At 33.2% G+C, this 16,569-nt stretch overlaps 1 protein-coding gene across 2 annotated transcripts in view; it reads right to left on the bottom strand.

Annotated features, from left to right (window-relative positions):
- Positions 1-3,264: 3,264 nt before the first annotated feature.
- The window catches only part of LOC108686460 (serine/threonine-protein kinase Genghis Khan), a 13,565-nt gene continuing 260 nt past the window's right edge, over positions 3,265-16,569 (bottom strand). Inside the window, exons 2-26 of one of the 2 annotated variants that reach the window (XM_018191789.1) lie at positions 16,252-16,431; positions 15,855-16,126; positions 15,438-15,737; positions 15,175-15,318; positions 14,962-15,084; positions 14,648-14,856; positions 13,832-14,046; positions 12,741-13,744; positions 12,365-12,600; positions 11,986-12,092; positions 9,591-9,785; positions 8,459-8,622; positions 7,678-7,933; positions 7,180-7,466; positions 6,700-6,843; positions 6,381-6,516; positions 5,940-6,181; positions 5,644-5,824; positions 5,344-5,532; positions 4,945-5,130; positions 4,605-4,786; positions 4,303-4,401; positions 4,043-4,166; positions 3,735-3,892; positions 3,265-3,486 (exon numbers count right to left, since the gene is read on the bottom strand). In XM_018191789.1, coding sequence (XP_018047278.1) covers positions 3,373-3,486; positions 3,735-3,892; positions 4,043-4,166; positions 4,303-4,401; positions 4,605-4,786; positions 4,945-5,130; positions 5,344-5,532; positions 5,644-5,824; positions 5,940-6,181; positions 6,381-6,516; positions 6,700-6,843; positions 7,180-7,466; positions 7,678-7,933; positions 8,459-8,622; positions 9,591-9,785; positions 11,986-12,092; positions 12,365-12,600; positions 12,741-13,744; positions 13,832-14,046; positions 14,648-14,856; positions 14,962-15,084; positions 15,175-15,318; positions 15,438-15,737; positions 15,855-16,126; positions 16,252-16,431 — 5,447 coding nt within the window. In that variant the 3' untranslated portion in view covers positions 3,265-3,372. The remainder of the gene's footprint in view (positions 3,487-3,734; positions 3,893-4,042; positions 4,167-4,302; positions 4,402-4,604; positions 4,787-4,944; positions 5,131-5,343; positions 5,533-5,643; positions 5,825-5,939; positions 6,182-6,380; positions 6,517-6,699; positions 6,844-7,179; positions 7,467-7,677; positions 7,934-8,458; positions 8,623-9,590; positions 9,786-11,985; positions 12,093-12,364; positions 12,601-12,740; positions 13,745-13,831; positions 14,047-14,647; positions 14,857-14,961; positions 15,085-15,174; positions 15,319-15,437; positions 15,738-15,854; positions 16,127-16,251; positions 16,432-16,569) is intronic. The other variant, XM_018191788.1, reaches the window with a different exon arrangement.

The raw sequence follows: 16,569 nt of genomic DNA, 5'->3' as shown, positions 1-16,569 counted from the left end.
GTGTGTGTGTGTGTGTGTGTGTGTGTGTGTGTGTGTGTGTGTGTGTGTGTGTGTGTGTTATACACGCGTGCGCACGCACGACGCACATACAAGCGTAAGAGCATTTAAGAGACTATAAGATCTTTTTTTGTGTCACAATCAAAGTGTTAACTTTAATAAATGTATACATTTATGTATAGTGAATGTATATACTGACTACAACAGACTACAGTAAATGTATATATTTACTGAGTTAACACTTCGACTGTGACAAAAAAAAATTGAGACTCCAGTAAAATGCTTACTGTTATCTGAGGATTAAGAATACAAAATTACTTTATAAACATAATCTTTAGAGAATTTTATGAAAATGACGAATAAAAATATTTTAAAAAAGTAATTTTATTAAAAGTTATTAAAAAAAACGTTAATTTTTTATTTTATTACGATATCACATGAACGGAAATAAATACGCTTTTTTTCAAAATACGCATCTTAAAAATGTCCACATACTCCATGCCACAAAATGCCATTAAATCGATGAAATTACTATTTATGAAGAGAATGAAGAGAATTTATGAATTGAAATAAAAAAAAAATCTGATTTGTGTGTGTGATTTTCGTCAAAACAAAAAAAATTTTTTATTCTTTATAATCTGTGGTAAAATTATTTCTTGATAATTTTTTGTGCATCATTTTCTCACAAAATCTCTTAAAGATTACATAAAAAATATCTAAAAAATTTTTTTGTGCACTTATAATCCTCAAATAATAGTAAATATTTTGCTAGTTCTTTTTTCTGTACGCGTAAAGGTTCTATAATTGAGTATAATCGTGCGCCATCTTTTTATTCGTACTCTTATTTAACGTGCTTGTGTATCACCCAACTTTCTAATTTCGAAGTTTGCTTCTCTGAGTTCAAAATTAAGTTGGAGATAAAGAGAAGAGAGAAGAAGAAGAGAGGAAGAAAAGAAAGAAGGGCAGAGAGAAAGAGAGAGAGAGAAAGAGAGAGAGAGATATAGCAATAAACATAAAATTACTATCAGCAATTTGTTCGAGTCTCTTGATCATAATGTTATACCATACTTAAGCTACTGGCATAGAATCCTGAGACAGTTGTCTTCTTGTACCAAATTTTATGGTTTTCTACAGCGGTTTCCTTTTTTTATCTTTTAACATATATGTAATTAGGTGCATTCAGAATGACAACCGCTCACTAAGCGCTCAGTGAGCTCTTTCACTTGATTGGCACATTTCATTAGATTCTAAAATATAGATCAATCAGATGAAAGAGCTCACTGAGTGCTCAGAGTAGTTGTTCTGAATACACTCATTGTATTCCTCCTTTCTTAAATTTCAAAACGTACACAACATAGTTTGCGTTTCACAGCGCATTTAAAATAATTGAAATTTCGATAATTTAAGCCTTTTTCTTGTTAAATAACTATAGCTATAAAAGAATTGATAATAATTGTAACGATATTAATTGTTAATTACAAAATTAAGGAATATATTCGTTTGAAATAAATTAGTTTCATTTGGTCATACGCCCTGCATACTGGCACTTTGCCTACTCGTTACACAAGTAACGAAAGCGTGTCGTAATTTCGTAATATGTATACACTTTTAAAACCTAATTCGCATGTATTAATTTACAAAAGAGAAAAACTACTTCGAGCATCCTAACTCGATGACAATGTATAATATTTCTATTTCGTCACTTTTCATTATTTTTAAAATTATCCTTAATTTCTCGGTACATTGCACTTAAACGTATTGTTATACGTCTAATAATTGCCACAGGCTGTAATTCTTTTCCTTATTTTTAACTAGCATTTTCAATGATCCGCGCTAAGATTCTATTAATTGATTATTCTTCGATTTGAGATTGAATGTCAAAAGACAATACTCTCTTGTTCTATTTCCAGTTGGGGTACACACGCGATATACACACGATACATTGTATTTCTGCCGCATATTCTCGACACGATGACATCACGTATGCTTATAGCGCATCTAAATGAGTGCAACGTCCTTAACAATTACTTATTATCAGCGGGAGCTCGTGACACGATCATTCTATTATTCACACGTCGGATAATACCATGCACATTAGTACGTATGACGCGATAGAAAACGATTAATCATAAGGCATCGAATCGATTCGTTCTCCGTCTAATTCGTTACCTCGTTAAACCGGGGATAATCGCGCACAATGAATTTATGAAAGCGAGAAAGCAATGATGTAAGCAATACATACTTGAATCTTTTCCTTTTTGTTTTTTACTTGATTTTGTACAAGAAAATCAACTAGCGAGAGAAAGAGAGAGGGGGGGGGGGAAGAGGGAGAGAGAGAGAGAGAACGGTCTTGTCCACATGAACGGTAAAAAGGAAAGAAAAAAAAAAGAGACATCTTTCGTAGTGACATAAAAATCACGCAGTTATTCCCGGTGTAACGTTAGTTAAGTATACTTATTTACGTTGTAGCTGCTGTTTTCATCTACAGTTGAAGGTATGTATAAGATACATTTAAATTGTTAAAATTTTATTGCTAGTTAATTTGACTGAGATTCCAATTTTGTTGCATATAAATTGTCAAATCATTCTTATCAAAATAAAGAAGGACAACTATCGAAAGAAATAGATATGGCATCGCAAAAGCGAGCTTAATGATACAATGTTTCTCTCGTTTTTTTAAGTATATAAAATATTTACAATAATTTTCCATTATATTAATAGACTTTTCCATAAAAAAAAAGTGCATCATAAATTACATATAAACTCTTAAAAATCAGAAAATTATAGAAATGCACTAGTGCATTTTTTGCAAAAAAAATTTGCTGCGGTTTATGTATATATGTATATATAAAATTACGCAGCACGCCAGTATACATTACAAAATTGTTAAAAGCACATAATCACGATACTTGTTTGATTCATATACAACATCAAGTATGCATAATTATATTGCACGACGGTAAGACAATACCGCGAAATATAATTCTTCATTTCAAAGATCAAACACAAGTACTGCGTAAAATACGTTATAAATATATAACTATATATGTTAGGCTCGAATCTAAACTTAAATTTTTCGATTTATATATCAAATAAAGGAGCTTCGAAGATTAATAAGTTCGGATTCGATCGATAAGTCAATTGTAGTCAATAATTATCAAAATGCGTCAACGATGGAAAGATAGATAAAGAATGAAGAAATATATAGTAAACGTATAAGAGCTCAACATATATACATATATATATATATATATACTATAGGGACGCGACAGATACACATATGCATATGTATAATATATATCAAATTGATCGTTTTCCTTAAATATGTACTAGATACATACCGTTTATCTAAATCTTCGTAAAAGTTAAATAAATTTATGAATCATACGATGACGATCCATGATCATGGGCAGGACTCGGTGGTGTTGATGGATTTGAACTATTATTTGAAGCTATAGAATGTCTAGGGCTGCCACCAGATGGATGCTCCTATAAAAATCGTATATTACATACAAGATATATATTTTACACGTACGCACGCACGCACATATATATATACATATTTGCTCGTGTATAAACACACGTTTCATAATTACAAAATATGCTATCTATTTTTAAGAATTGTACGACGAACATGTAGATAAATTCAATAAATAAGGTGGCTCTTTGTGTTGCAATATATAATTAATCATAAATAATACACAAAGAAACATATATGTGTAAAAATAATAAATTACCTTGTTATGTAAAGATGCAATACTGCCAAGAGAGAGCGGAGTATGTGAACGCAAATGTAACGATTCAGAATCAATTTGGTCCACCGGAGTGCGCGGTAAGGAAGGAGGCGTGGCAGTTGGTCGTGGTGGCGCAGGACCTCTTCGTGATGTTGTCGAACCTATATACATATTTCATCTGATTAAATTCGATGCAAAAATTGAAAAATTTCCAGATATACAATTTTGTTTGTAACATTATATATGAAAAAACTAATTTATTAACATGTTACATACTTTATGTTACGTACTTTATTATTTTATTAATTTACCGTTATGCGGCGAATAACCAGAGTTTCTTGATATATGCGAGCTCAAGCGACGTGCGTCAGAAGGGGGATGCCTAGGAGGCAATGGTGCTGGTTTGTTCGGTGTTTGAAGCGTAGCATCATATAGCTATAAGAAAAAATAAAGAGGAAAAAAAGTAAAGTGGAAAGAGAAGTCGCTTATATATTTATCTTGGTAGAATTGTATTAGGAAAAAATTGTTGATTTATTCGTTTATCAAAAACCGAGTAATTCGCATTACTTACTCTTTGCTGGCTACTATGAAGATGAGAACTACCATGATGACTCGTATGTTGCTGATCAGCAGTTTCCAATGTCGTAGGCAAATCTAATAAACGTTGTATCTACAATAAAAGAAAATATATGTAAAATAGTACATATATTTTACATACTCAAATGAACGTTTATGTACATAATATTAGGATTAACAAATGTCAAAACGACTTTTTCAAATTATTTTTTAAACTTGAACTCTTCTATACAATGTATTGTCTGCAATGACGCACGGTAATAATTGTCATTTATGAAATTTAAACTTTTTACATACCTGAATTCCATTTCCTGGACCCATATGACTAATATGATTAAAATTTGTCGGTGCAGAAATCATTTTCGAACGTCTATCTGTAGGACGAACAGCTCTATTGCCTTCTCGTAATGAAAATCTTCGTCGTGGCCTTGTCATTTGTCTACCGCTCGCATCCAATGGCATTAAATTTAATAATTCTCCTAAAATATTTATAATGTTAAACAATAACTAATTAATCCAACAATAACCAATCCAAGCAAACGGAATCAATTTTTTGTTATATAATTTTATATGTAATAAATATGGATATCGTCGCGCGCATCTTCTGGGTTCTTAAGTGGAAAGCATAGATACTTACGCTGATGTAAATTGCTGAGATAAATAACATACGGCATATCATTTATTACGCAAGACGTAAGAGAGCCTGAGATATTCAACGGTCGGGCTCGTTTCACATTAAGCGTTTGTAACCAGTCTCCAGATGTACAGTCAAACACATCAATATGAGTCTCGCTATACACCAATAGATATCCCTCACAATAACCTGAAATTCAAAATCGCGATTCATAAGTAACGAGAATGAATCTATAAATAAGATTCTATAGATAAGATAAAGATATTGAAGTATTTCGACGATCGAACTGAACGCTAAGAATATACATGCTAGCACGAGAGTAGCATAATCAGATAGATGTGACGTTTATCTGGAGACACGGTAGTGTCTCAACGTTAAGAAAAACGAAGTTGTAGTACTTACTAACTGCCATAGGAACTGCAGGATACATTATCTCCCGATCTCGACTCTTTCTTCCTTGATTATCAACATATACTGCTAATGTATGGAAGACTAATAAGAATTCACCGCGTGTCAATTCTATGCAACGTAACGCATCCACGGCACTATAAGTGAGAAAACCCAAGAGTGTATTCTCAGCGTGGACCAAGGCTGGAATAAGTACAAGAGAATTTGATAAAGATGCTTATAAAAAAAGATGATTACGATAAAATAGAACTGAGCGACAATACAGGGGATGTATTTGTCTTGTATCATACTTACAAATAGGATGATGATCTCCTAAAATGCTGTAAATGGAAAAACCTGACGGATAACCAACGCACAAACGTCCTTCAGAGAGAATTTGTAAGGTTTGTGCATGACATGGTAACATTAATTCACGAATGCGTTTATGCCTTGTTTTCGTACGTGTTATCTCATAGATGATAATTTGAGACGCGTTCTACAAAAAATAAGTTGCATTGTGTTACACATACACATCTTGAAATGCAGTATTATATTGTAAGTTATGTATTGTATTATATTTAATTGTACGTTATACTAATCGCGCGCCTTACTTGTTTTTTTATTGCAACGCATAAGCAATAATTAAGCGGATTCCGACGCACTACTCCAGTTGTTAATGTGATGCAGCCTTTAGTCTCTGCTACTTTAATCCATTCGACTTCATCTCCATCTAAAGCACGTACTGGAACCAGCCGTACATGACGTTGTTTTCCACTCAATACCACTATTAATTGCTCCTCCGTAACATATTCAAGAAGATATATCTTTTTTCCTTCCCCGACTCTCGCAATTTCTACAAATTCATTAAAATTTACGCCCAAGCTATACATATCGTTAGGTACAAGGTTAGGTTGCTTATTTAATTTGTACTTTTTTCTGTACGTGCGAATAAGGTCTCGCACTTTTAAACATCTACAAGGAAAGATGATGATATTTTTCGGTAAGTCTAAAGCATAAAGAATCGTCTTGATTAGACGGCTTCGTCTACTCACCATTACGATCTAAATCTAAGCAGAAGAGACCTTCCTCTGTACCAATGACTAGACGATCCGGATCAATAACCGCTCCTGACATCACATTTTTAATGAATGCCAAGGTATTGTCCAATAGTTCTTTCGCTCTAAAAATCTACAGCAACAAACAAAATATACCGATGATTAACGATGTATTATATTCGTAAAGAAAAAAAAGTAGCATTTGCTATTTTCTGTTTTCTAGTAATAGTTAAACTATGAAAGAAAGAGATATAAAAAGAAATGGAAAAATAAAGAAAGAATATATCGTATACTAATTCTATAAAACTATATATACCGTTGTGTTTGGAAGATTGTTTCTCTTTAAAATTCTATGAAGTTCACTTAAGGCTACTACCCATTTTGTTTTTTCGCTTTCCGTATCTGCCAACATTAACGTATGATTTCTCAATCCAGGAGGCTCCAATAATGACGTAGTTATCTAAATAAAAAAAAGACAATTTACGCACCTTCTAAGTAAAAAAAATAATGTGTATTGTTATTATTGCTAAAATATGATACGCACTCATAAGAAATTATGGAATATATAAACACTTTCGATTATCAAGAATAGTAAATGAAAGAAACAAAATTATTATTGTTGGAAATTAAAATAGTGAGCTTGAATCAAAATATATCACTTTATCGCAGCTAAACCGAATAAAATTTACCGATATACAATAAAGGAGATACTACATGAATTATTTGTTTCATTATTCTGACACAAACAGTGAAAAGATTTCTAAGATCCGATTAAAATTAGATATTGAAATATTACCCTAAATATACACGGAATGTCCTTCTTTGTAGCGTGTATCACGTCGGAATCACGAACGGAGCTGACGCTAAATTCTTCGTCTCGCATATCCAGAACTTGCGAAACGTATACAGATGGCAAAGCATTGCGATCTGGTGAAATGTCATAAAGAAATAATTTGAAATCACAAACTACGACGAATTGACGCACCCAACCCTTTTTGACACCACCCATTTTTGGCACTTTGACGTATCCTTCATACGCAGTACCTATCCCACGTGTAGGATCGATCCCCAGTGGTCGTTTGGCTGAAACAAGCATGTCTCGAGTTGCAGAAGTCATACGATAAGACAGTTAACGTATCTAAATTGTAACTAATCGAGTTTTTTGATTAAACAGATGAATTCACATATCAAAATCTATATGTCTGAAATCTCTAATCAGTTTCTCAAATCTCAAATATTGAACAAAATTTAATCTTTTAAATGAATCTACTTAAATAGTCATGGTATTACTTACTTTGATCATGGGGTACAGGGCACATTGAAGGTACTTTGTCGCAACAAGGCATATGGCACGCGAAGCCGCACACTTCGCATACGACTCCTTGCCTCGTTAAACCAACCATTAAAGACGTGCAATGATTACACTTTGTCGGTGCTGAAAACGTCCGTACGAGAAATTGATGTGATTTAGGCTTTGGTTGCAAATTGATTTGACCATGAGTAGACGAAGACTTATTCAGAAGTTCATGGGATAATGGCGAAGTTGGATCCTAAGAAATAGAAGAAAAATGAAAAAAAAAAGGTAAAACTGTGAGTGAAATATTTTCGCGTGCATATATATATATATATATACACAACTAATTTACTTTATTTTTTGTTTCTAAATATACAGGGTGTTTCAAAATTCGCGCCCGCGGAGTACAAGAGATAATGTTAAAAGAAACAATTTTTTCCTTTTGCAAAATTACGTCTGACAAGTTTAATTTTGCAGAAGAGCAGATTGAAGTTATACGAGTAAACACAAAAATTATTTATCGAATGTAATTTTACTACAGAAAAAAGTTGTTCGTTTTAACACAAAAAATAATTTTTTTCTTTAGCAAATTGCCGATAAGTAATTTTTGCAGAAAAGCAGATTAAAGTTAACAAATAAGCGCGAAAATTATTTTTCGGACGCAATTTTGTTAAAGGAAAAAGTTGTTTTTTTTAGCTTAAAGTATCTTATACTTCGCGGTTATACTACGAATTTTGAAATATCTTGTATAAAATATATATATATATATTGAGATACTTACAATACTAAGTTCAGACAGATTACTTTTGCTGCTCGTAATACTAGGTGCACGATTGTCCTCAATGTCACCTTCCACACTGTCGACACTTCCATGACGTGTACTACTTGTGGTTTCTTTAAGAAAGTGCTCGAGATATGACATCTGTGATGTAGGACGTTCTAGAACTAATAAAAAGATTGGCTAAATAACGTGACAATGATAATAAAAGTATAAATATTTGGCAATAACAAAATGTAAAATATTTGCGAACATGAGAAAAATGACACTATTATTCTAGTACTAAAGTTTGAACGGCACGTAATGTTTTACCTGAAAATATAATAAATCTCTTAGTACATATATACATTTGCTAAATATGCATGCTTTATAAAAAAGAAAAAGTAGTAATTGCGTGCTTCTCTAATGTCTTTACGTCATAATATATAAAAAATATCACAAAGATACAGAATATTTTATGCTCTACATGCTCCATATTATGACAAATATATAACTATTGCAAGCTGGAATACGCACGAGGAAAAATAGCTTGAAACATTACAAGAGTTTCAATTCAATTTTCTACTAGTATATATATAAAAAAAATAATTGACACAACGCGCATATCTGTTAATTCACTGAATATAAAAAAAAAACGCTCAATCAATTGATTGAATAGTAAAGCTATAGAGGAAGGTAAGTGAGACAACTTGGAAACGCAGTAGGAATTTAGTACCCAAATTTGATTCAGTTTAATTGACTGTTATATGACAACTTGATGTGACTATGGTACGACCAAAATTTAGGACCCAAATTTAATTGGCTAGCTGATTGCTCTAAATTGCCTTTGTTGTCTCACCTGTCTTCTTCCATCATGAATAAAGCTAACTGTACAGCTTATAAAAGAATGCAACATTTACAAAATTCATTAACACCATTGCAACTTGTACACGGATATCGGACGTCACACATCAACATCTGCTTAGTTTCTGATAAGTTTCAAAAACAACACAGTGCTATGTTTTGTTCCTATCAAATTTTTTTCAAGAAAACACAAAAAATGGAAAAAGTGGAGTAATAAAAAGGAAACATAGCGCTGTATTGTATAATTAGCATGTCCAATCCAAAGTCACTTTTTTGCTGCCACATCATTTACCAGGCGGCGATATGGTGACGGCATTCTGACTGATGAACGTGTTGACTGGAACGAATCTAGTTAATAAGCGACAAGTCGTGATGCGGGGGGCACGCATTACTGGTAGGGGTGACGACGGTTGATGTACGATGATACGTTGGGGTTTGGTGCTAACGATGTTTGGAGGTTTGCTTGTTGTATCGCTGGATGAGACAGCTGTCACAAATATAGTTTGAAGATGAGCAACAAGAGGCCCCACACGCAGCTCGTTACGCCAATAAACAGAGGCACTTTGTAGTCTAGAAATCAGAATCGCATACCGTACTGGAGAATCGAATTACTATGCTACATAGATCCCAGTAATTACGATCTCTATAATTTATACTTTATATATTGATATACATAAACAAAATCTCAAAAACCTTATAACCTTTCTCGTGCTTTCTAGATAAACAAACAATTTTCCCCAGTTTACAGACATTCAAATAACACGTTACACTGACAAATTAGATTGTTACATTAAATAACAATCGCGACTAAGACGAAGTATTTTTTATATGTATATTTCATGTAATAGTAAAAAAATATATACATATATACATATAATTAGTTTATCTTTTCATATTAAGTAAGATTTCCTCCATTTACCAATTATCGATCTTTTTTCTTTTACCTGCATTTTTCTTAAATAAATCAACATAATGTATATTATGACAAAGATATTAGAGACGAATGAAAAAAAATCATCTCTTACAAATATCTCAGATATATAATATATTACATATGTATATGTACGACACATGCTAAAATAATTTTTATATCATAAATATATATAATAATTTCGCTGATGACAATTTTAATTTTATGCAATGAAAATAGAGATGAGTCAAGATACTTTAGTTCAAATCGAAATTACTAAGGTAATTGTGTCTGATAACATTTCCAAATCAAATGACCGAGAGATATATTTTAAAAAGAATTAACGACAATTTAAACAATCACTTATGACATCTCTCTTCCTTTGCTAGCATTCAGAAGAAACTGATAGAACATGTTGCATGGAGTATATTTTGTTCAGGAAGAAACAGTATACGAGTTTTAATGTTTGGAAAAATCAACAGATCCAAAAATATTGATAAATGTAGATGATTGAATTGTAATACACAGACAAGTGTAGTAAAAATAAATAAATATGCAATATGAATCAACAATATTACAGAGACAATATCTAAAAGAAGAAACTATCAATATGCCCTTATCCACAATCTTACGAATAAAGAATGAAAATAATTATTGAGAAAAGACATCATTGATATGTAATCACTTTTTCGATAATATTTTCATAAGACTAGCTTCTATCATTTTATTCTAGCTAAGAAATTCTATAGAGATTATAGTGCTATCACCACTTTCATGTGAACAAAGTACAAAGTCTTTCAAATTACAAAACAGCATCGTTCTCTAGAACAGTGCTGAGATTTACTTGCGCATTTCAGTTGATTTTCAACCGATCGGCATTTAGATTGCGCGGGCTGGTGAAGTAAGAGGCAGAAACCAAGCTGAAATGTGTAAGTAAATCCCAGCACTGTTCTAGAAAAATTGTGTATATTATGTAATATTTTAAATTTTATATTATCTCGGAAGCTCATTAGTTAGTTGAAAATTCTTTTTCAGTGTACATTTACTGAATGTAACGAATCTCATCATTCGTCCGTAATTATAAATTATCATCATTAGGTGCTTTCCATTTAGTAACACAAGTCGACACAAACATCATTTTAACTTTCTTGACATTCAGTGAAATAACGAACATAGAAACGATATTTGTGTCGAATGTGTCATCAAATAAAAAGCATTATGTGATCCATTATGTGATTAAATATTACTGCATAAATATTAGGTGTAGTAAAAAGAAATCCATTATTTTTGCATGAAATTGAATGGAAAAATAATGGATTTCTTTTTACTACATCTAATATAACCTGATAAATAAATAATACTACATACAAAACAAAAAAAAAACAATTTATATCGATCTATAATATTCCCACAAACTACATTGATTCGAAGATACGCATGCAAAAGCTGCCATTGAAAGTGCAAATATATTTAAAAAAATTTCATTGAGATTAGGATAGCCTCAGCCTATAAATATTTGATATATGCGCGCGCGCGCGCACGCGTCTACACGCACGCACGCATGCACGTACATTCACACAATTATCAGTATCATTTTCATAATGAGACTAGAATTTAAAACACGTTCAACATTTGTATAAAGATCACATCTACAAATCAAATAACGTATATAGCTACGACTCGCAGAACAAGTGTAGACGCAATATTTCCATAGCGATATAACGAACGGACTTTTGTGCATTTCTCGCCTTCACATTGTCAATTGAAGTATACTTACAGCCATCCCCGGTATCGAGACGCGCTTGCAACTCTTTTACTTGCATATCTTTTCGCTTTAATTCATGCGACATGGTATCTAATCGCTGCTTGAAATCCCTCAATTCTCTAAAACAAGGAAAAAAACAAAAAAGACGAGAATAAAAATATTCAAATACTGTTAAGAATACGGCACACAAAAAACTTGAGTAGTAAGACGTAAGCAAATCAATATTTTGAATTTATTACTACTTTTTTTTATTGCCTCTATTATGATTGGCCGATTAGCTTACTGCTTACATTTTACTGCCTTACATTTTCTTATGTGCCAAAGCATTTATCGTTTTTTTGTTTGTAACTGGCGCAATATTATTTTTCATCAATTCCTTAGTGAAAATTACTTTTGTGCAGCTATCAAATCCGAACGAGTTTTGGTGAGTTCTTCTGAAATTGCTTGCTTCGCTTGTATTTCACTTTGTAAGGAGCTCTGCAAATTCAAAAGTTCCATCTTATCGAGCTTCTGCGATCGACGATTTCGCCAATTTTTATCCGTCATTGTAGTTCCACTTCCAACACCACCAATTCCACCAGAGTGTTTCAGGAATTCCAATTCTTCCGTCATTTTTGTAGCCAAAGCCTGAGATCAGAATAGATAATAATATCCTTTTGTAAACAGAGGCTAAGTAATTAATAAAAAATTTGTTCAATCTAAACATCATCATATCTCGATAAATAATAGACATTCAAGGATAAAATAATCAAAACGCAAATGCATACCTGCAAATATCCACGAGCATCTTTTTCATCTGATACCCACTGAATAATTTCGGTAATTTGAGCTTCCCACTGCGCTATAGCTTCTTTCTTGTTCCTCAACTCTTCGTATTCGTCCTCCAACTGTCTTCTTTCACTCTGTAATCTATTAACGCTATCAGTGAGAGCACCGAGTTCTAACACAAGCTTCTTATTTTCTTCAACTAATATAATCCTTTCCCTCTCATGACGCCTATTTAACTCGTTTATAGTTTCTTCGCTATCGGTGATATTTTCCAATCTCGCAGCATCCAATTTCTCCTTGGTGAGTTGCACCTCTCTTTCCAACAGTTCTCTTCTAGTTTCCGCTTCGTGCAATTGTTCTTGCAAACTTCGAATTTCAAGGTTAAATCTACTTTGTTGTTGAGTCAAGTTTTCGTTATACTGAACCTCAAGCTTTTCAACTTCCGCTTTTAATCTATTAATTTCTTGAGTGGCCAAAGTGTGATTCGCACTAGCATCATTTCCAAGAGAACGTTGTCTGATCTTCTCCATCTCTTCTTGCATCTGTTTGCAATATTCCTCGCTGCGTTCTCTTAATTTCCTTTCTTTGCTCGTCTCTGCCATCGCTTCGTCGATTCTATTCTCCAACTCTCTACGCAGTTTCTCAGCTTTCCGAATATCATGGCGTAAAGTATCGACTTTCTGCATCGCAACTTCTAACTCTTCCTCTTTGTCACGAACTTGTCTCGATAATTTTTGCTTCTGTTGCCGCAGTTCGGATAATTTATCTGATACTTCCGTATATTCCGTCATCGCGAGCTTACGTTGCGTGAGCGCATCCTTCAATTCCTTGTCTTGAAGTTTTAATTTCTCCTGCGCGTCCAACTTATCCTTGATAGCTTCTTCTTTCTCTAAGCGTAAACATCGAACTAATTTCTCAAGTTCTCGATATTTCATCATGTCACCGTTATCTAAAGTTCGTAATTCGCGAGGAATATCCATAGATTTCAACTGCGACTCCAATTCTATATAGAACAAGCAGATGTTACGTCAATGTTCTAACACAAACACATACATACACAAACTACGGAAATTTAAACTTATAATTTTACCACAATTGCGTTTTGTGAGCGTGTTTATTTCATCTTGAAGTTTTCTGGTTGCATTATTAGAATCTGGTGAGATACCAGGCGAAGAATGACTTATACTCGAATGATTTTTCATATCGTCAATAGTTTGTACCAATCGTATATTTTCTTCTTCGAGTATCTGTATACGTTTGTCTGTCTGAGATAGAGTAGAAATACAACCCAGATCCGATATGCAACTGTAATGTTAAAAACTGAAGATAAAGCAAATAATATATTATGAAAATCGACAAATTCGGCATATAATAACACGCTATTCGCAACAACTCGATTCGTCTAATCAGTCCTACAGTGTTTCGTAAATACAGCGATCAGTTTTGCTCTATAAAAGTACAATACGAATAATGCCTTGAGGAGCATTTCAACTGCCGACGATGTTATCGCTATGTAAAAAGTAATACTTTTATCTGCTTTTGAGATTGGTTTCATATTGATATTTGCACCAAGCAAAAATATATCCGCTATCAATCCTCGATCAAACTGTCTAGCGAAATCAGTGTAATATAAGTGATGGAAAAATATAACATTTCCTTTCATAAGAGATGGCTATATTGCGATAATTTTTACAAAATGACAGAGATTTCAGATACAAATAAGCGATATTTCTTGCAGTATTATATCTGCTTTATTTAATATCACTCTAGCGATATTAATTGTTACTCGGGTCATGTGACTTTTACGTCTTTTTGTAATGTGACAATAATGGAACATTAATATTCGTGAGCGTCATGTCGTCGCGTATGGTTACAACACAAACATTAGAAAGGACATGTTACATACCTTCCTTGCGTGAAACTAAAACCAACAAATGGTAAATGAAGCGCAGAAAAGGCAGAATTTGCGGCTGGTGGAACAGCATCGGAAGTGCGAACATCAGTATCATCAACGTCAAAGTTGGACGTGTCACTAGGTGATGAAACTTCAGGAATGTATGGCGCGGTACTATCTCTCAGCGTATCCCAATCGACTCCGTCGAACCACGGATGTTTCTGCATTTTTAATTATTAATATTTTTTAATTATTAATATTTTTTAAAAATAACATATTGGTAAAATCTTAAAATATGCTGTCATAATTACTACAATAAAAACTACCTTGAAGTCATCTATTCCGTTTTGGCCTAGTCTAAATTCAGAGCTGCAAATCAATTTCCGCATCAGGTCTTTGGCTTCTTCAGAAACATCATACATAGCGTCCATAGGAAAATCAAAACAATTCTACGAAAAGGAAATGTTAATTCCAATTATTAAGCAACAAACGGTGTTGTTTTAACGAAAAAAAAATCTATAGGAATTTTGAAGTTTTACCTTGTGATTCATAATTTTTCCATAAGTCTCGACTAGAGATTCTGCGTAAAAAGGTGTTTCGCCATAGAGCATTTCATACATACACACTCCGAGAGACCACCAATCGCATTCAGGACCATATTGTCCTTGACCATCCTCCATTGCCTAACAGTAGTAATAAAATATAAAAGATAATGCAAATATGATAAAGTATACAACATGCAAATGTGATGAGCGAGAAAGGTCAAAGTAACATATCTTTATCCTACAGAATAATGTATTACCCTCAATATCTCTGGTGAAATGTAATCCGGTGTACCAACAGCGACGTTACTTTGCACCGTACCATCTTCGAACAGTCGTAAACAAGAACCGAAGTCAGCTAATCTGATATGACCATTTGCATCCAATAAAACATTATCGGGTTTTATGTCACGATGTACATAGCGTAAGTCATGTATAGAACCTATAGCTAGCACCATCTCTGCTATGTAAAATCGAGCCATATCCTCGGGTAGGCGATCCTCGAATTTGCTCAGTAACGTTAATAAATCTCCACCGCAGTAGTAATCCATGACCAGATACTGTGGCAACACAATACAAAAAACAAAGCAATACAATCAGTCACAGCAAGTAGCGATACAAAGGGTGGTCAATACTTTGTACAAACGTAAAAGTTGTGCAACATTAAGTGATATTACCAAGTTATTGTCATCTTGAAAGGCATAATGCAGATTCGTGATCCATCTGCGATCACCATACACTAATACATCCCTTTCTTCTCTAAAGCACGCCGTTTCAGCACGTTTTAACATTTCCCATTTGTTCAAAATTTTCATAGCAAATACTTTGTCCGAGCCGCGCATTCTTACAACGCATACTTCCCCAAAAGCACCTCTGCCAATTACTTTGACGATTTCAAAGTCCTCTCGTGTCAATTGCAAGTTTTTAATGCATGAAGTTATTGGTTTCACTGCAAAGAACCAATGATGTGATCGACATGTATGTATGTATGTATACACGACAGTCAAATACAGACAAAGTTTAAGAACAAAGATAAAATTATCTCGCCGAGATTTAAAAGAAACAATCCCTTACCAAACTCAATAAAATCGGAAACAGTCTTTTCACGGCGTAACGAAGAATTGCAGCATTCGTCATATAGCACAAGCAAAACATCAATAAGTGTCTCAATCGAAACGATATGACCAGCTCGTCCACTTTGAGCAGAATCACCGATAAACAGACCTTCAAGTTGGCATAATTTTCCTCCTATGCCTAAAAAAACATTTTTACATATGTATAAATACAGTATAAATTAGCTAATAAAAAAAGACTATAATTATATGAAAAAGTATATATGTTTAAGGTGCATATCTTGTGTGTATGAATACACAAATATATCCATACTTGTCC

The sequence above is a fragment of the Atta colombica genome, unplaced genomic scaffold (assembly GCF_001594045.1).
Source record: "Atta colombica isolate Treedump-2 unplaced genomic scaffold, Acol1.0 scaffold181, whole genome shotgun sequence".
In the NCBI taxonomy this organism is placed as follows: domain Eukaryota; kingdom Metazoa; phylum Arthropoda; class Insecta; order Hymenoptera; family Formicidae; genus Atta; species Atta colombica.
This window is presented reverse-complemented; position numbering and strand designations above follow the sequence as displayed.